The sequence below is a fragment of the Ahaetulla prasina genome, chromosome 1 (genome assembly GCF_028640845.1).
Source record: "Ahaetulla prasina isolate Xishuangbanna chromosome 1, ASM2864084v1, whole genome shotgun sequence".
NCBI lineage: Eukaryota > Metazoa > Chordata > Lepidosauria > Squamata > Colubridae > Ahaetulla > Ahaetulla prasina.
This window is the reverse complement of record NC_080539.1, coordinates 104,047,054-104,067,997: the sequence shown is the minus strand read 5'-3', so window position 1 is coordinate 104,067,997 and position 20,944 is coordinate 104,047,054. Positions and strand designations below refer to the sequence as shown.

The 20,944-nt window shown below is 35.7% G+C and overlaps 1 protein-coding gene across 1 annotated transcript; it reads right to left on the bottom strand.

The window, feature by feature from the left end:
* Positions 1 to 1,181: 1,181 nt before the first annotated feature.
* Positions 1,182 to 20,003, bottom strand: MTFR2 (mitochondrial fission regulator 2). Its single transcript, XM_058171209.1, has 9 exons — positions 17,252 to 20,003; positions 15,559 to 15,638; positions 14,651 to 14,773; positions 12,648 to 12,752; positions 10,899 to 11,017; positions 9,880 to 10,076; positions 8,878 to 9,181; positions 6,922 to 7,099; positions 1,182 to 3,620 (listed from the first exon to the last, which is right to left on the bottom strand). Exons 2-9 carry the CDS (start codon positions 15,619 to 15,621, stop codon positions 3,522 to 3,524), a joined length of 1,188 nt encoding a protein of 395 aa, XP_058027192.1. The 5' UTR covers positions 15,622 to 15,638; positions 17,252 to 20,003; the 3' UTR covers positions 1,182 to 3,521.
* Between the last annotated feature and the right edge of the window lie 941 nt (positions 20,004 to 20,944).

Sequence of the window (20,944 nt, the reverse complement as noted above, 5' to 3'; positions counted from 1 at the left end):
GGATCACCTTTTGCAACTGTCTGACAAGCAAAGTCAATGAGGACATTAGATTCACTTAACAATTCGTTACTTATTTATCAACTGCCGGGATTCACTTAATAACTGTGGCAAGAAAGGTTATAAAATGGGGAAAACCCACCTAACAAATGTCTCACTTAGCAAGAGAAATTATGGGATCAATTGTGGTTGTATGTCAAGGACTACCAGGGGTGGGTTGCCCCCGGTTTGGTCCGGTTCCATAGAACCGGTAGTAAAACTGGCGGGAGGCTCTGCCCACCCGCCATGACATCATCACGGGTGATCTGCACATGTGCAGAAGTGTGTGCGCTCCCGTTGCGAACCAGTAGTAAAAGTAAGTAGAACCCACCCCGAGGACTATCTGTATTATCATATGTATGAATCATATTTAATGTCTACATAAGTCTGAAGAGCAGCACTGTGCTTCTATGCCAGCTGTTAATCGTTATTTACTTTGGTCTATGGACTAATATGTGTTCCAAACTATATTTTTTCCATATGACATACCTAGCAGCTGTAAGCAGTGGCTAATTATGCACCAGGATGGCCCAGATTTCATTTCACAGATACTTGTGTCCATAGGCAAAATAGTAATGGGAATAGAGATAGGACAGGAAGCATCCTGAGCAAAGATTTCAGGCAGAAAAACTGACTCACAATATAGTTAGGAACAAATAGAAAGTTTGTTTTGACCCGAAGCAAAATGCACCAGCAGCCACTTATGGATAGACCAAGCAATAGCATCAATCAGGACTTGGGGGAGGAAATGAAATGAGGGACTGATATTCAGGCAGAACAGTCAAGCACAACTCTTATATAATAACTATATATAACCAAATTACCTGCACACCTCTGTAGGCCTAAAAACTGGGAATGAACAGCTTTGAGAAGGGGTCTCTACAGGGGACACAACTGTTTGCAGATAGTGTGTTACTACCCTCTAGTGGTTATTTGAATGAACTAACGTATTTTTGGAAATGTGCTACTTGTTCTAAAGAGGCAACTGGACTTTCTGGTTTTTCTTTGGAGACGTTTCGCTTCTCAGCCAAGAAGCTTCTTCAGCTCTGAAGAAGCTCTGAAGAACAAGCTGAAGAAGCTTCTTGGATGAGAAGCAAAACATCTTCAAAGAAAAACCAGAAAGTCCGGTTGCCTTTTGAAAAAAGCACTTTTGGGACAACCATGACCTGGATGACTAAGAATCTCCATAGATACTTGTTCTAAAGACTCTGAAAAGGTGTCTAAAAGAAATAAATACTTCAGGTGAGTGATGTGAATGTATCCTGTTCATTGTGCATAATAAGTTTAAGCCACAAGCATACAAAATGTTATTCATAAAAACCATCAAACCAGAATCCTACTAAAAATCCATCCCTATTATTTCTTGTTATGAATCCATTCCTTGTATATGGAATGTTGCAATAGTTGAACACTTAAGACAAAATTAAATTCTGAGTTTAGATCACAGCAGACATTTTCTGTTGTGTTCTGTTATTAAGATTTGAACCACAATGAATATATGCAAAACTGCAATATGCAACTTGGAATGTCATCTTGAAAATCATTATTAGGCAGTGAGAATAAATCAGTGACATTACACATGCAACCATGCAGAAGTTAAACATATTATATTTCAACTTATCCAATAATTATTCTGTTCTTTTTTCAATAATAATAATAACTAGACATTGTCTTTTCCTGAAAGAAACAGCATTCAACTTTTTCTACAGGTAGAAGAAAATATTCTGAAGATATGATATATATCATGTTATCATTCTGGAAAATAAGAAACTAGCCTCCTAAGCTGAATAAATTTTTAAATCATACACTTAAATCATATTGTTATTTTCTTCTAGTAAGGGTAACCATTTGGCACAGCCCACTTTTAAAAATAAAAAAGCTACATACAAGCCACTTTAAATTAAATTAAAGACTGAACTACTAAGGAAGGCACCTAAATATATTAGTTCAGTGCTGATTAAAACGTAGTACATGAGTTAGTAATAACCTGACATCAGTGTTGAAACATCCCAATGCAAATTACAAATAATTGCTAACCTTTCCTTGTACATCTCTGCAAATATCAGTACAAAACTATTTCCCACCCAAGAGAAAAACCTGCAACAACATACAACAGCAAAGTATGAGTCAATACACTGCCATAAAGAAGCACCTACATATTTGATAAGGAAACCAATTATCTTCTGCTAGGTTTATTCCTGTTATCAAAGTTATCCAGTTAAAAGGATCACTGCTGAGAAAATTTAAAAATAACTATAAAAATGAGACCATACCAGCAGAAATGGTAAACATACATTTACAATAGGCAACATTTACATCTTGGGATTCGCAGCCAGTGCTACCTAATGCTTTTGGAACCAGCTCAGACAAAGCTGATTTAGCTATTTGTGGAGATATGTGAACTAATTCTAGATGACTCCCCTATGTTTAGCATATTTACAGGACAAGGGGCTAATTATTAATGAGAGCTTATGACCCTGCATGAACTTTGACAAACATACAAGAACTGTGAAACTTGATACATTTAAACTATGAAGAAGTATAATGGTCTGCACATACATTTAAAAAGCTAATTTAGAAGGTAAATTTACAGAGATATTAAGAAGTCATACTAGTAACTTTTGCATCATAAACAATATATTTCCCAATGTTTCTTCATAACCTTCCACTCAATTCACAATTGCAGAGTTCACAACTTATCATCTTTTTCACCAGACTATAAGAAGCACCTAGGTTTAGAGAAGGAAAACAAGAAAAAAAACAATAGTTTTTGGCCTCTACGTGTCTTGTTTTTGTCCTCCCCAGTGTCCAGAAGCACTCTTGGCACACCAAAAATGGGCCTCCCAAACTCTCCGTGTGTCCCGTTTTCTGCCTCCCAGATGCTAGGGAGGGCAGAAATGGGACCCATGGAGGCCTCCGGAGAGTGCAGAATGTTTCTGGACACCAGAAAGGGCAAAAAACGGATGTGCGAAGGGCTTGGGAGGGCAAAAACAGGCCCACATTTGCTCTATAAAATTCCCTAGACATTTCCACCCACTTTTTTTGGTGCTGGTACGTCTTATAGTCTGAAAAATATGGTATATACAAGAGGAAGCAAATGCTGTAAGCATCAGTTAGGGAAACTTAAAATGATTCCATATATCAAGCAAATAACATATTCTTTTTAGGAAAGTGTCATTTTTAAACAATATAGTATTTTTTGTTTAAACTAGGTTAAAATGTAACTTTTCCCTCTATTTATATTTTGTTTCCTTATTAATATCTTTTTATACATTACTCATCTGACTAACACTTTGCAACCAATATCATAAAACTGATATTAAAAAATGTAGAGATTTATAGCTAATACAAATGCAATAAAAAAATTCATGTAAACACTCGGTTAGCACAATTCAGAACAATTAGATTTATAAGCCTTTGTACAATGTAATCAAAGAATAGTAGTCGTAATAGTCACAGCTGGTCACACAAGATCAACATCGTGGCTATATATGAAATATTTTTTTTGAAGATGATACATTTGTTAGTTTCTCAGTTTTGTTAAGTCTCTGCTTCATGCTTGGTTTCAAAATGCGACAGTCAACCTGAAATAAAAAACATTTCATTCATAATTGTATTGCTTTTCGATTCAAGGTGACATACAAATTAAAAGATTAGTAAATTAAAATATACCAAAGCTGAAGTAAGAATAAATAACTCATTTAAGGCTGCGGCCTACGTGGAGGAACACAAAGCCCTCCTGGATTTAGATGACCCAGGAATTGAAGAAGGGGAGGTTATAGACCATGGGGCGGAGGCGGCTGCCGCTGTTGCGGCCCTGGAGTTGGGTCAGGCTGAACCCAGAGTTCTGAGATCCAAAACTAGGAAGTGACAAAGATATTTGGTATTGTGTTGGTTTTCCTTATTCTCTTTCGTATGATATTCTGATTATTCTTGACCCTTCCTTATTGTGTAAGATTGAAACTTAGCTACTTCGTATCACCTGCTTGCCATATGGCTGTTGTATGTGTTTAAAATTTTGAGTAAAATTCTTATCATGTATAAGAAAAATGAAAATTTACCATACCTGATATGTATTTGCATTAATTTTTTTTGACCAATAAAAACTTTTTATAACAAAAAAAAAAAAAAAGAATAAATAACTCATTTTTAAAAGCGGACAATATAATTAAATTCAAAGAAAAACCTACACTACCATTTTCCGCATGTATTGAAATAGAATGGAAGCCAATGGAATTGATGTGTGATTTATGTAATATTGTCAGCAATTGAGTTGTTACCTTAGTTTACATCCACAATAGTGGTCTAGTGGTCTAAATGGGAAATGATTCATATAAGGATCACAATAGCAAGTTTTTCCTGAGTCTAGGAACACCGCTACATGGATACCAGCTAAAAGAGAGCAAAGGTTCACTTAACCGAGCATCAAATCTAATACCCTAAAAAGAACAATTGATGCAGAAGTTGTAAAACCAATCTTTCAGAAGAGTTCAGTTCCTTTCAGAACAAGCAATATCTCTGGCCTATTAGTCTGTTTAACTCAATTCATCACAGATTTCATACAATGAGGGATAGCACTGATAAAGGCAGGGCTGATTATCACAAGCATTGTGAGGGTGTCTAACCCTAGAACTTTATATACCTGCAAATCAGGGGCCTTTGAATGCCAAAAGAATAAAAGAAAGCTCGGAGGAACCACAGTCATCAACAAAGAAATGTATTCAACATCTTCCAAAAGTGCTCAGACAAACAGGATCAAAATCAATGTGTAATATTGCTCTTAAATCCTGTATCGATCAAATTCCTTCTAATTCCCGCTGTCATTTATCCACCAAAGCCAGTCATAAACTGAGTTGATGTAACTTATCACAGTTAGTTGTCTACATTAAACAACATGTGATAAAAAGCCTTTTAGAAAGGCATTTCTAATATGTATACAGGTAGTCCTCACTTACCGATTGTCTCGTTCAGCAACTATGGTGCTGTAATTCAATCACGTGATCACTATTAGTCAATACTGGTGTCTACTCCTGACCTGTTATTTTTCTCCCTCTCACTTCTTGTAGAGCAGAGATTAGAGAGAAGAGATTACAAGAGAGTAAGCAGGCACACAATGAGGAATATATATTGAAATCCAGGTGCCGATGCTGGCAGCAACTAACTTGCTATGTAAATAACTCAGTGTATTCCGCTGTGTGTGCTTTACTCTCTTATAATCTCTTACTCTCCAATCTCTCCACTCTGCAAGGTGTGGAAGGAAAGCAAGTGATTTCTGTAGGCAATCTCTCCTGTGTCTGACCCATCCACTAACCCCCAACAGAGCAGAAAACTTAGAAAGGACAAAAAAAAAAAGGCACACAATGGGAAATACACCAAGCTGTTTGCACAGCATCCGTGCAACTGCCAGCACAAGCACATGGCTTTCAATGCGTATTCTCCATTGTGTACCTGCTCTCTCTCTCTCATAATCCCTTCTTCCGCAATAAATGTAAATATGTATAAATATAAAATACAAACATTAATTCCCTTCTTGCTAAAAAGTAGCATTCCAAAGACCAGGGAAGTGATTAGAAGCAAATAAAAGCCGAAGGTGTGAAACCAATTAGTATTGTCAGCTTTAAGCTGGAAAGCAGTTGAAGTCATGTTATTTTCCACATAGCAACCACTTTGCTGAGCAAAAAAGTTGACAGTCCCAATTGTGGTCACTAAATGATGGACTATCTATATTAAACTTTACAGAGCAATATAAAAAGCATCCGTCATCAAGCATCACAAAAAAGACTAGAGACAGGGAAAAATCTAAATTTCCTATTCAGAGCACTGTGAGAAAATACAATAATTCTAGACTCTGAACTACCATTCCAAATCACTCAAGAGCTGTGAACCCTCCCCTATATTCAATATTTCAAGAATACAACAAGAATACAATTACAGCTGTGGTCATTACGTTCTATCCCTGGATTATCTATATAATATTTATCTCGATTTTTCATTCCCAGAATATTTTTCTCGCTACACAGTACATGATTATGAATCTTAATTCAAATGAAAAAAAAAACTCCTAAGAAAAGAATACATATATACATATATACCATTGGAGTATCTGGACTAGAAAACGGTGAAGCACCATAAGAACTGTTCTCTTTGTCAAATGAATCATCGCTTTGTGATCCAAATTTCTCTTTGAGAGCTTCTGCTATTAAAGCTGCTGGGTCCCACTGAGATGGCTTTATTTTATTTCTTTTGGGTAGTGGTGTCCCTCCAGGAGATCTGGAGAAAGAAAAGCAGAACATTTGCAATTTCTTAATGCAAGAATTGCTGTTGAAAAATTAAAACATGTGTTATGTTTTCTAATCCGCTTTTGTTCTAATTTATTCAGTATCGTCCTTTCTAAAGCACCTTTGATTGCCCTATGAACTGTAGCAATATTATACATGTTATTTTCCACATAGCAACCACTTTGCTGAGCAAAAAGTTGACAGTCCCAATTGTGGTCACTAAATGATGGACTATCTATATTAAACTTTACAGAGCAATATAAAAAGCATCCGTCATCAAGCATCACAAAAAAGACTAGAGACAGGGAAAAATCTAAATTTCCTATTCAGAGCACTGTGAGAAAATACAATAATTCTAGACTCTGAACTACCATTCCAAATCACTCAAGAGCTGTGAACCCTTCCCTATATTCAATATTTCAAGAATACAACAAGAATACAATTACAGCTGTGGTCATTACGTTTCTATCCCTGGATTATCTATATAATATTTATCTCGATTTTTCATTCCCAGAATATTTTTCTCGCTACACAGTACATGATTATGAATCTTAATTCAAATGAAAAAAAAAACTCCTAAGAAAAGAATACATATATACATATATACCATTGGAGTATCTGGACTAGAAAACGGTGAAGCACCATAAGAACTGTTCTCTTTGTCAAATGAATCATCGCTTTGTGATCCAAATTTCTCTTTGAGAGCTTCTGCTATTAAAGCTGCTGGGTCCCACTGAGATGGCTTTATTTTATTTCTTTTGGGTAGTGGTGTCCCTCCAGGAGATCTGGAGAAAGAAAAGCAGAACATTTGCAATTTCTTAATGCAAGAATTGCTGTTGAAAAATTAAAACATGTGTTATGTTTTCTAATCCGCTTTTGTTCTAATTTATTCAGTATCGTCCTTTCTAAAGCACCTTTGATTGCCCTATGAACTGTAGCAATATTATACATGTTATTTTTCAGGCAGCTATAGAGCAGTCAGTCTTTTGAATATTTGAACTGTGCTCTGCTACTTTTTACTCTTACAGGTACTCCTCATCTTACAACCCACAGCTGACTCCAGAATTTTTATCATAAGTCATTGCATAAGTCATGAGTTACCATGTGACTGGAGTTGATTTTATACTGGTTGTGAAGTGAATCGCTTGTTTGTTAAATGAATCATGTGGCTTTATGTCCAAATCTAGCTCATCCAATAAGTGCTTTATGCTAGAAAATGGCAAAAAAGTCATAAAAAGTGATTTTGTGATTGCAAGAAACTGCTACCAGTCATAAATATACAGTGGTGGCCAAAATTGTGGAAACCTTTTGGGAAAAGTGTATTTTTGAAGTTTGATGGCTAATAACAACACTCTTTTTTTAAAGTTTCAAGATAATCATATTCCACTGCTGGAATGGCCTGGGAATAGCCCAAGGCCTTAACCCAATTGAAAATCTATGGAGCTGACTAAAGAAACTTGTTAGTCAGAAGCAACCCAGCAATAAAACCCAGTTAATAGAAGCAATCATTCAATCTTGTTTTCACATTATAACAGCTGCAGAACTAAAAGACTTGGTTCACTCCATGGGAAGGCATTGTAAGGCCATAATTCATGCTAAAGGTTACCACTAAGTATTAACTGACGTGATAAATTTTCTATATCTCATTTTTTCTATGGTGATTTTTTTGTATAGCTCACGTGTTTCACTTTTCTTCTTTATACTTTAACTGCTATTCTAAAAGCAAATCCTTCATAAAAGTTATTGCATTACATTCTTGATTAAATTATCTTTCCATTGATATATAATTTTAAGGTACTACTCCAAAATAAAGTGGTGTTATTAGCTGGTTTTAGAAAATACACTTTTCCAAAAAGATTTCCATCATTTTGGCCACTACTAGAAGCTGGTTGCCAAGTGCTCAATCACATGGCCTTAAGGGTGGTGCAGCACTTGTAACTTCAAGGCCAGATTTTAAGTACCTTTCTTCCAAGTTTGTAGTAACTTCAAACAATCATTAAGCAACCGGTTGTAAATCAAGGACTGTCCATATAGTTTGAAAGCAAGAACTAAACTCCTAGCTCTTCCAAGTAAACCTATTCAGAAAGGAATATTCTTTGCAAGACTGGAATTTATTTATTACTTTTATAAACTACTAAATCCTTAAGGACTCTTGTCAATATACAAGGACAATAGACAAGAACAAATTACAATAATCAAAGGCATAAAAATGAAAGGCCCACAAACTAATAAAAACATAGAACAAAATCAAATTAACCAAACCAAGCTGTAATGAAACAAAGGCAGAATTGTGGCCTAAACAACTTGGGGAAGCCATCAGGGTGAGAACTAACTGCCATTCCTAAGGACCAGGACAGCCAATGAAAGGCAGTGACAGAGTCTCAGGCTCTTTTATCCCTTTAAAATGACACACACTTTTTTTTCTTGGTTAGACTAAAATATCTGGGCTGGTTCTCATGGGAGTGTGCAGATAAGTAAGAACTGAGCCAAGTACAATTTTGTAAGTTTGTAACAGCACTTTTTAAAAAAAGAAAAAAAAGAATTAACATTTTGTTCAACTTACTTCTCAATAGCTCTGAGTTTAACATTATTTATATCCTTGAGAACATCCATCATATCAGGAATAGCTCTAACTTCCTGAAGTTCAGACTTATCTTTAATCTTTTCAATCTTTATAGCCCGACGTTGTTTAATAAGCTGAACTGTTGAATTATGGGAATCAGAATCAGATTTTAACCCAAACGAAGGTGGCAGCGGTGGAGGTGGAGGTACGATTACATTACAAAGAGAAGTAGGAGTTGGTGTAGAAAACATTCCTGGCTGCAGGAAACCATTAGGAGTGTTTGATGAAATCCCAATATCTGAACCTATTAAACAATTGAAAAGAGAGATAATATTAAAATAGCCACCTATAGCGTTGATGGATAAATGTAAATAGCAGATAGTGACTGCTTAATTTAAAACAGTGCTACATTTGAAAACTGGAAAGCATGGCTAATCAGAAAGGAGCTAATGAAATCAAAAGAAAGGAAAACAAGACCACATCAGGCTGGTCTTGATACTAATTAACCACAAGGATCATTAGATAATGTTGATCTCATCTCTCACCCTGGGCTACATTTCTTTAACATTCTTATTAATAATAAAATACAAAATTTGAGAATTCATTTTTTTCCTCTGAAAAAGGAAGTTTCCATGCCATCTGTTTAAAAACATTTCCTCAGTTTCAAAAGAAATATGTCAAGTGGCACATTGCGATCTAAGAGATTCATTCAAATCTCTCTTTAAAATAAGTAGAAATAAATGTGCAATTCTGTAGATTCAAACTCAAAGTCCCCCCATGCCAGTAAGTTAATTAGATGTTTATGTTTAGAAAGAGTCATCTTCTCTTACTGTTGCTGGTAAAACGAGTAAATCTTAAGTGCAAACATAACCCGAAGCAATTATAAGCAAGACAATTTTCTACATAAAAGTTGTCATCAGATGGCAATATGACTTAGTATCATTAGGAACAAGAGAAACACACAGAAAACACATTCATTCAGATCCACATAGACAGACTTACGGGATTGATCATTTACTGCCCTGTCTGTTGCCAAAATTGCAGCAATCTGTTTACGAAGATGTGCTAATTCATTTTCAAGAAAATGAATTTTTTGGAATGCATCTTCACCCGCAACAGTTGTTTTTTCACTTTTTTTTTTTGAAGAACTTGGCAAAGGAAGTTCAGATGGAATGGCAACCCCTCTCCATTCCTCAAATCTAGAAAATATCAGGATACCACTGTGTAAATAAATGTAAGCATTCAAAAAAGCCAAAACATTTGGGATAAAATGAACTCGCGCATGCCTAACATTTAAACTGAAATGTCTACGACACAATCATATATTCCCAGAAGTAGTACTGAATTCAGAAGGGTTTACTCCAAATAACTGACTACAAATAGCACTCCTAACAGAATAGTAAATGTACTTTTTATGACATCAGTGCTTCTGTTGTTTGCATTGAACTGATTTTTCAAAATCCATAAACTGATGACAGTATGTGTAAAACAATTCCATTTCAAAAATACAGATACAGTAAGAGTTAATTATGAATGGCTATCTTATTTATTTAAATCTTCCCAATTCCCTATAGCACTGTAATTTTACAGGGTTAAGCTCTATGTTACTATTTTTATTTTCTTAATTATGGCATATTGACTGAATAAAGATAGTGATTAACTGATAGATATACCACTGATAGAACATGCACCTGGAGAATCAGTGAAGGGGATTCTTGGCAGCACACAGCTCTCCAGGGTGGGGGGGAGAAGGGAGGGAGGCAGTAAATTCCATCAGAGAGACCCAGATTAGGAGAATGTGCAATCCCAAAATGAATAGGGAAAGGGGAGAAGTTGTTCAGGGAAGCCACATTCTCAGGATAACTCAGGGATATCAGGGTAGAGGATTATAGTTTTTGTTTGGCAAGATTCTTTCCATTAGGTATAAGCAAAAACAGGATTGGAATAAATGGGATTTTACTGGGTCCTCTTTGGGCTTTCACCTGACAATACTTGAAAAAAGTCTAGCTGGTTTTACTTGCCTGAATTTAGTGCATGGATTTCTGTCTTCATCCACCATCCACAAGGCATCAGCAAGAGATGGTTGAACAGAATTAACGATGCTGTATTGTTCCTCTAAAGACTTCAGATTTTGGACCAGCTAAAGCATCACAAACACACTTTTACATAAACAATTGTTTTAATTATTAGCTTTCTAGCAGTAGTCCAAAAGATGCATATTTGTTCTAATACTACCCCTTTTCAATAGGAAAGAAGTAATTAAGCAGCACAGGAGACTGCAGAATCCCAGTTTCATTAGAATGAACCATGTTGATATGCAAACTCTGAATTTTATGATCTTAAAATTCAGAGCCATTAAGCGCCGTGGTGACGCAGTGGTTAGAATGCAGTACTGCAGACTACTTCTGCCGGCTGCCTACAATTTTGCAGTTCAAATCTCACCAGGCTCAAGATTGACTCAGCCTTCCATCCTTCCGATGCAGGTAAAATGAGGACCCAGACTGCTGGGGAGCAATATGCTGACTCTGTAAACCGCTTAGGGAGGGCTGTAAAGCACTGTAGAGCGGTATATAAGTCTAAGTGCCATTGCTATCTCATGGCACATGTACAGGAATACCAGCGCTTGCACTGTGATATTGCAATGATTACAGCTACTAATTTGGGACTAGAATTACAGGGTAAGTAAAGGTTGTAAACCATGACATCACATGACAACACCTCTTAGCGACAGAAATTCTGGCATATCTGGTTACCATTGTTAAGCAAATCACAGCAGGTGGTTAGGTATGGCCATCATGTGGCCGTTATTTGTGACCTCCTGCCAGCTTTCCCACTGAACTTACTTGTAGGAACCTGGTAGATAAGGTCGCAAATGGGGATCACATGAACACAGGACACTGCAACATCATAATGGCAAGCTGGGTGCTGAATGTCTGGGTTGCAATTGTATGATTGTAGAGATACTACAACCATTGTAAGTACAAAAACGCATTCAGTCACTGAATAAGTGGTCAGTAAGCAAGGACCACCTGTTCTTTGTTATTTCTACCCCTCCTCGTGTCCCCTGCAAGTACTTCTGATAAGAGTAAACAAAAGAATTAAGATATACTGCTTACTAGTATTATTTAATAGCAATAATAACAATCCTTCAAAAATTTTAACTCTTCCAAAATTCTACTCATCCATTTTTAGGAAAGGAGCTACCTAAAGTAAGATTTCCTGTATAACTTATAAAGATATTTAGGATACAATGACTAAAAGCCTTATTAATCTCCCTCAGAATGAACACTAAGATGACAAGGTAATACTGTATAATGTTTTCCGATGCATTTTTAATAATGACAGTTGCAACATTTTTCAGCTGAAATATAACAGTAGCAGCACACAACAAAATATATATTAGGTATTACAAATTTTAACAAACTGCATTCAAACATTATTCAAAGTAGTAAGAGGGAGTTAATAATTCATTCATTGTCTGAAATTCGGCTTTTGTAAACTGCAATTAATTATCTATTTTGATATTTCAATTATATATTCATAAGAAATCTAGGTGACTATGACATAGAAATTTAAATCTCTTTTACTTATTATTTTACAGTGGCCACTCTTATTTAAAATGCATTTCTATTAATTCATGTGCAACTTTTTCCCAAATGACAAATTTATGCTATATGTTTTCTCTATTACTACATGCTATGTAAAGCAATATTGAAAAATATATAAATTAACAAATTATTAATTTTAACCTTAGCAAATAACTCATATACCTGAAAGTGAGGTCTTGAAAAAGGAATTAATGTAAGACATGTTCCCAATCTACGAATAAAACTTCGGGTAGGTCCATATCTTTTTCCTTCTGAAACCCAGGATATCTAAGGGTTGAGAAGCTTGTTGAAGTTAAATGGAAACATTTTTAAACAAAAAAAAAAATCAAACAAAAGTTAATTAACTATTTTAATGATATATCAACTATATCTGACACGGTAAGAAAAATATAGGAAAATATAGAGGGCCGTGAAAATATTTAGATCCCTCACATCCAGGACATAAACTGCTTCAACTCCTACCCTCAAAACGACACTATAGAGCACTGCACACCAGAACAACTAGACACAAGAACAGTTTTTTCCCGAAGGCCATCACTCTGCTAAACAAATAATTCCTCAACACTGTCAAACTATTTACTAAATCTGCACTACTATTAATCTTCTCATTGTTCCCATCACCCATCTCTTTCCACTTATGACTGTATGACTGTAACTTTGTTGCTGGCTATCCTTATGATTTATATTGATATATTGACCATAAATTGTGTTGTAAATGTTGTACCTTGATGAAGGTATCTTTTCTTTTATGTACACTGAGAGCATATGCACCAAGACAAATTCCTTGTGTGTCCAATTACACTTGGCCAATAAAAAATTGTATTCTGTTCTATTCTATATAATATGACTTATAATTATTTAAAATGTAGTACAGGTAGTTTTCAACTTACGACTACAATTGAGTCCAAAATTTACGTTGCTAAGTGAGACATTGTTAAGTGAGTTTTGCCCCCATTTTACAATCTTCCTTGCCACAGTTGTTAAATGAATCATTGTAGTTTTTAAGTTAGTAACATAGTTGTTAAGTGAATCTGGCTTTCCCATTGACTTTGCTTGTCAGAAGACCACAAAATATGATTGTAAGTCCTCGGGATACTGCAACTATCATAAATATGTCAACTGACAAACATCTGAATTTTGATCACATGACCATGGAGATGCTGCAATGATCATAAGTAAATCGTCGCAAAAAAGCACCATTGTAACTTTAAATGGTCACTAAATGAACTATTGTAAGTCAAAGACTACCTGTATTTTTTGAATTATTAATTTTTTTAAAAAACATTGCTTTATAAAAGCTAGATTCAAGTTCTGCTTGCAAAAGTTCTGCACGAGTCAAAAAGAAGGCTGTGAAAATATTTACAGACCCCTCCCATCCGGGACATAAACTGTTTCAACTCCTACCCTCAAAACGACGCTACAGAACAACTAGACACAAGAACAGTTTTTTCCTGAAGGCCGTCACTCTGCTAAACAAATAATTCCCTCAACACTGTCAAACTATTTACTAAGTCTGCACTACTATTAATCGTCTCATTATTCCCATCACCAATCTCTTTCCACTTATGACTGTAACTTTGTTGCTTGTATCCTTCTGATTTATATTGATATTGTTTCCTGATTGCTTATTTGTACCCTATGACTATCATTAGTGGTGTTATACCTTAGAATTCTTGATGAAGGTATCTTTATGTACATTGAGCACATATGCACCAAGACAAATTCCTTGTGTGTCCAATCACACTTGGCCAATAAAAAATTCTATTCTATTCTATTCTATTCTATTCTATTCTATTCTATTCTATTCTATTCTATTCTATTCTTTCATTTTGTGAAAGATACTAGAAAGCCCTGTGAATGGAAAGGGATGGTAATTTATAGCCCGTGCCATCTTCCTTAGTAACCTATAGGAACTTCCAGTCTTACAGAGGTGCAGATTGTGAGTACAGATTAAACTATCTTTATCACCCACTCTAACAGGGTAGAATTCTGTTATTGGAGATGCTAGATAAATGTCAGTATGTTTTTGTTCCCTATTAATAGCAATGACAAATGAAGAAAGCAATCTATCTAAGGCTGAAAAGGTAATATGAAACAGAATGGATGCAACAATATACAAATATCTATATAACTTCTAGGAATAAAAGGGGGGAAAAGCACCTCACCAAACAATTCCTGGAAATGATACATAATTCTTGGAAGTATGCTCTTGAAAAGGTATTTGAAGAAAGACGAGATCCAATTATACAGACAAGGCCATTTAGATACAATTTACACCTTTGCAAGGCCTGAATTGGGAGAAAAATAATAACAAAATAAGTGACTTAGTTCCAAATGAAAACTTCTGTTGGTACAATTTTTGTAACTTTAGAGCTACCATATGTGGGCTGCAAAAACACTTCAACCGATACATTATTTAAAATGAAGAGATATAAAAGTTATAATTTAAAATTATTTATAGTAAAACATAGTAGGCAGCTGCTTCGAAATAATGTAAATATGTGTGTACTAAGGTTGTAATTTCTTACCATTTCTCGTTTTCTTTTGCAGCATGATTAAAGTAAATTTAGCTTCAGAAATGTATGATGCTCAATTGATGGCTATTAATAGCCAATCAACTTGAAAGATATACCTCCAATCCCATTCCATCACAATTGGGACCTTCTATCACTAAGTCAGGTGGTTGTTAAGTCATGCTCAATTTTATCTTTTTTGTTGTTGCTGTCATTAAGTGAATCTGGCTTCCCCCATTGACTTTGTCTTTCAGAAGCCAAAGAAAGTTGCAAATGGAGATCACATGAATCTGGGACACTGCAACCATCATAAATACATGCCAGTTGCCAAGCACATGAATTTTGTTCATGTAACTATGGAGTCACTGCTATGATTAAGTGCAAGGAGTTTGTAAGTCACTTTTCAGCACCGTTAAAACTTTAAACAATTTGTATAGCGATAGGCTGAAATTCTCAGAAGACAAGAGAAAGAGAAGTGGTATGGAACTGTATATTGTAGGCACTTTACTATAAAATAAGCATGCAAACACGTATTTGTTATTCAGATATATCTCTCTTACCAGTTCTGGGACCACACCATAATACTCCAACAATTGCCGTAAGAGATTCAATAGCAGAGACATTTAAAGAATAGTGTAATCTATTAAGACAGACACAAATTAAAATTGATGAACATGCCAGAAGAGTTCAGTAACAACTTACTTTAACTGCAAGGAAAAATATGTATTTTAGATTAACCTTTACAATACATTTAGTTTCAGTTTAGTTTCAGTTCAGCCAGTACCCAATTTATAAACATAATGCAAAGCAGCTTGTGATATTCTATTGTGAACAACAGAATGTAATGCTAGGAAAATAAGATTGATTTAAAGTTACGAGAAATAAGCTTGCCTACATACTGTATGTGTGCATTCTCCTATACAGCCTAACATTCATACATACATAAGTCATATTTCTTAATCTTTCCCAAAATGTTTGCGACAGAATCATGAGATACTAACTTAGGGGGGAAAAAACTTCATACAGTGGAAAAATTGGGTGGGAACCAATGGGAAACTATTCCAGAAATCACTAGAATCTTTGTTGAATTTTCCAGTGTAATATATACATTTATTCATCAGGACAAAGCTTGACTATGGATTAAAATGAAAACATGGAATTTCTCATATGGGGGGAAATTGCAAAACCTTCCATGTCATTCCTCCTGTGCTGGAATGAAACCTATGAATTATGTTTGGATTACTCAGTATGTCCATCTCTGAATGCAAGATGGCTGGTTTGGAATGATGCTTTGATCCAATCTCTTAGATTCACTTTCTCAATATTATAAATAGTAACATCTTTAGGTGTTCTTGAATGTGTACAAGCTATGATCTTGTACAAGTTCAGTGGAGATCCATTTACCAAAGTACCAGATTTTGTATTTTATGCACATAGCAATATATCAGAATTTTACTTGTGAGTTTGACAAAATAAAAATTCAGACTCACGAAAGAGTAGAAAAGAGATATAGTATATTAATTATTTGCTGCTATCTGGAAGTCATTCAGATTTTTACATCCCAGATCTGATAGCACCAAATATATCTGAATTAGAATTTTCGCACTTGATCCTTTCACAAACATAAATATCATTTTTGTTCTCTGTATAACATTTACTGTTTTTCTTAAATTGACATGAAAAATATCAAATACAAAAATAAAAAAAACCTATAGTGTTTATATAATTATTTAACTACATTTAAAATTTATACAAAAATGTTTTACAATAAATATCTTCATCTTCTACCAAAACAACAGTATCTTACAAAGTCAGGCAGCAATCAAATTTAAAAAAGACTTAAATGTGACTCCAACGGGACTTGGATAGTCGGGAAGGGATAGATGATAGATAGATAGATAGATAGATAGATAGATAGATAGATAGATAGATAGATAGATAGATAGATAGATAGATAGATAGATAGATAGATATAGTTTGATGTGAACAAAAATGAGAAAGTGTATTCTGAAGGTAGACAATCAATATGAATATAGATTAATTTTGCATTACGCCAGTCGCAGTAATAAGCCACTCCCAAAACATTTTGAACTGGGATCTAAGAACCGTTCTTCAGTAAGGCTAACTTGTTACTGGATTTAACCAGTGGGATTATCTTTATACTAAAATTCATTTTAGCCACATGCGGATAAAAGCAAACAGAAGCGGAGCGAGGGTGCAAGCTGGCCAAGACGCAAGTCATCCGGGACCCACCGTGGACGGGGGCTTCAGAGCTGCCAGCCCGTCGAAGAACCGCGGATACTAACGAACCCCACCAGGAGCAGCGCAAACCTTTCCGCCGGAACCTACAGGAAAGCGGCGAGAGAAGGTGGCGGGCGCGAGCGTCTCCTGCGCGACAATCAAAAGTTGGCACCCTTTTTCTTGATTGGCGAGATTGGAAACGCGATTGATTCGCTGTAGCCAATCAAGCGGGAGCAAGGACGCTCCAACCAATCACAGAGCTTACTTTTTGTTCATAGATCTATGCGCGAGGGAGAAAAAATAAGTGTCTTTCATTAAGCAGGCTCACGGGATTTCCGTCATTTACCATACAGAAGCGAAACCTTAATTTTTCCAAACTGGGGAGAAGGTCGGTTGCTAAATACTTAAGAACGTGCCATATCTATTATTCGGCCTTGCAGAAGGTATTGACTTTTTGTCGGCCACTTGATCCGCCGCATGTCGCTTGCTTTCCGCTGCAGCCATTGAACCGCATAGCTCCCTTCCCCCCAGCTGCTTAGCCAACCTCCTTTGAAGATCAAGCATTTTCTTGCTTTCCTACTTCCGGCTTCCGACGTCAAGATCGTGAGCGAGGCCTGCGTTGATCTAAATTCATTGGTGACCGGAAAGAAAAATCGGCTTTGCGCTACGAGCTATATTGTTTCTGCTAATGGTTTATTGCCGATTTAATTTGATCTTGACTGCAAGAATATACCTAGTTTAGATAACTTTCTCACTGAACGTTTTGCTATGCATTGCTAGTAATCATTGCTAGTCTTTTTTCATCTGAAATAAAATTCACTTTATTTCTTTTAGAAAAATGAAGAATAATTTCTTCAAGGCCGTTGTTTATTAGCTGACAGAAGTCATTGTTCATTTGCTGATAGTACTCTTAAATGAAGCTCAGCATTAACCTACACATTTTTCTGGAAACATTATGAAAGTGGTCTTGTGCCAGTATTGTCTTCTGGGTATTTTTTCCACATGAACTACTCCACTCACTGTTACATATCCCTCCATCCCCAAAGCATGGACCTTAGATGCTAAAGATTGCCTACATCTGGCTTAGAATGATGTATAGACCCAAACTTTAGATTATATTGTGATCTGTCCTAGGACACTTTCAGGACAAAGATTCTTGCTTGCCAATGCTTAAGAGTGAATGTAAATATATATTTATATATATAAAAAATACTGCATGGAAATGTTAATGAAAAATGTATTCTTTTCCCAGAGATTTTGGGCATATCATTTTCTCCTACGAGCGCATTATTCTATTTTCAAATTTGGATTCTTGATTCCTATCACTATAATAAATGTCCTTTGCAATCCAAACTGCCACAAATATATTAATTCCTACTATCCAAACCTATTTCATTTTGTTTATTGTTCCAGAGATGCCAGGATTTTCCTCTTATTTTACATATAGGGCATTACTAGTAGATCTTTTAAAATACTTTTTCAGCCTCAGAATATGCATACAATTGTTTATTAGAAAGACTACCTACGCTTGCACTCAGATCTTAGAATTATAACCAAATGCAGCTCCCTAAACATGGCACTATAAAACATGTAACCTTTTTGTCTTCAAATACATCATATTGTTTGCTGATTTGATATGCATAAATACCATCACCCTTTATTTGACTTGGCAGACAGTACTAGTTCATCATTTTCTATTTTTGTTTCACCGAACACTTTATTTTAGGGTCAAAAGAAATTGGAGAACACCTTTTTCAGATACTACAAAATTACTCTTTGTATTTTTTCCCTGTGGCTTAATTGTGTTTTACTAACTTTGATAGGCAATACAAGGCCATTTATTCTTCTATGTGTTTGTTTTTTACTATTTTGTGTAATTCATTTTTCCCCTGCTGATTAAAACAACAACAAAAAGCCCACACCAATACCTTTTACAGCACTTGCTCTGAAGGTTGGATGTGGAAGAACAAACTAAGCCTCAACCCTAGCAAGATTGGTTGTGGATGTTTGAGACTCCTAGTGCGAGTTCTTCCATCTTTGACCCTCAATGCTTGAGAGGCAGGCGACAGCTGTGTTCAGAAAGGTTTTTCGCACTAATCCTGTTCACCAGTTGTGTCCTTTCTTATTGCAATGTGCTGTAGAAGGGGTTGTTTTGATAATCACTTGAAAGATACCAGTGGTTCCACAGCTGCATGAGAATTGGGCAGGTTGTACCATCCCCACAGACATCTATGCTTCAATGAATAGCACTGATTCCGGTTTGCTTTGGAGTATAATTTATGGAACCAATTGTCACTTTTAAAACCCTATTTGGCATTGTTGTTGTTTGTTGCGAAGTCGTGTCCAACCCATCGCGACCCCATGGACAACGTTCCTCCAGGCCTTCCTGTCCTCTACCATCCTCTGGAGTTCATGTAAGCTCATGCCTACTGCTTCAGTGACTCCATCCAGCCACCTCGTTCTCTGTCGTTCCGTTCTTCTTTTGCCCTCAAATCTTTCCCAGCATTAGGCTCTTCTCCAGTGAGTCCTTCTTTCTCATTAGGTGGCCAAAGTATTTCAATTTCATCTTCAGGATCTGGCCTTCTAAAGAGCAGTCAGGGTTGATCTCTATTAACTATTATCTATTTGGCATAGAGCATAGCTAATTAAGGGATATATGTGTCCTATGGTTTCTGCCCACATTATAACATCTGATACAGTTGGCTACTTCTAGTTCCATCAGTTCCAGTTACCTAGCAGGGCCCAGGAGGTGGGCCTTCTCTGCATCTCTCCCCCCCCCCCCCCGGCACCTTGAGATTCATGTTTCCACCTTATCAGCCTTTAAAACAGCATTAAAAACATTACATTTCTTCAGGCTGTAGGGTTGCAGTTAAAGTCGAGGTAATGGGGTGTAGTTTATCCTTTACTGTGGGAGAGAATTAGTTGTTGAACCACCTAAATTGCATTATCCTCATTTAAAAAAAAATTGTTAGCATTTATTATCTTACACAAAATTGTTGGGGGTAGTTTACATAGTGTAATAAACCAGTTAGTTTCAGACTATGCGTAAGATTAATTATTGTGGTCAGTAAAACTTACTTTTTGGCTTAATGTTGTGAACCAGGTCATGATAAAAGAAGTAACAGATTATCGCGTAACCATCAATAACACACTCCTGTTAACCTATGCATTGTTTATATGCCATTATGAGAACTAAACCTTTTAGTAAATTTTAACCCAAGGATTTTTATTTATGTTAGTAACCAAATAGCCAGAAAGGGATTCCAAGCTGAAGTATGCAAAAAATTTTGTTTCAAACCATTGTGAACATAAGATATTACAAAAAATCTCATTATGATGGAACTCTTCCAAAAGGCTTGAGAAATGCTGTTTTATGTTTGAAGCAATTTAAACCCAAATGTTGCATACATCCATAATCCAAACACTTTAGTGATGAACTAAAATTATTAATGACAACATGAAACAGAATACTTCATCAGCTAAATATTCTGTCACTTGATATACATTATGTTCTCTCTTAACACTCAGAAAGATTTTATTTATAGCATGCTAATAGCTACAAAAAAGTCACAAAAAAGAGGCAGCACCCTCAGTGAGTGCCTGTTTCCAAAACAATTCCAACTACAAAGATTTATAAAAATGATTACATTTAAAAAACCCTTACAAACAAGCCAAATTTTGCAAAATAATGTTGATAATAAATTT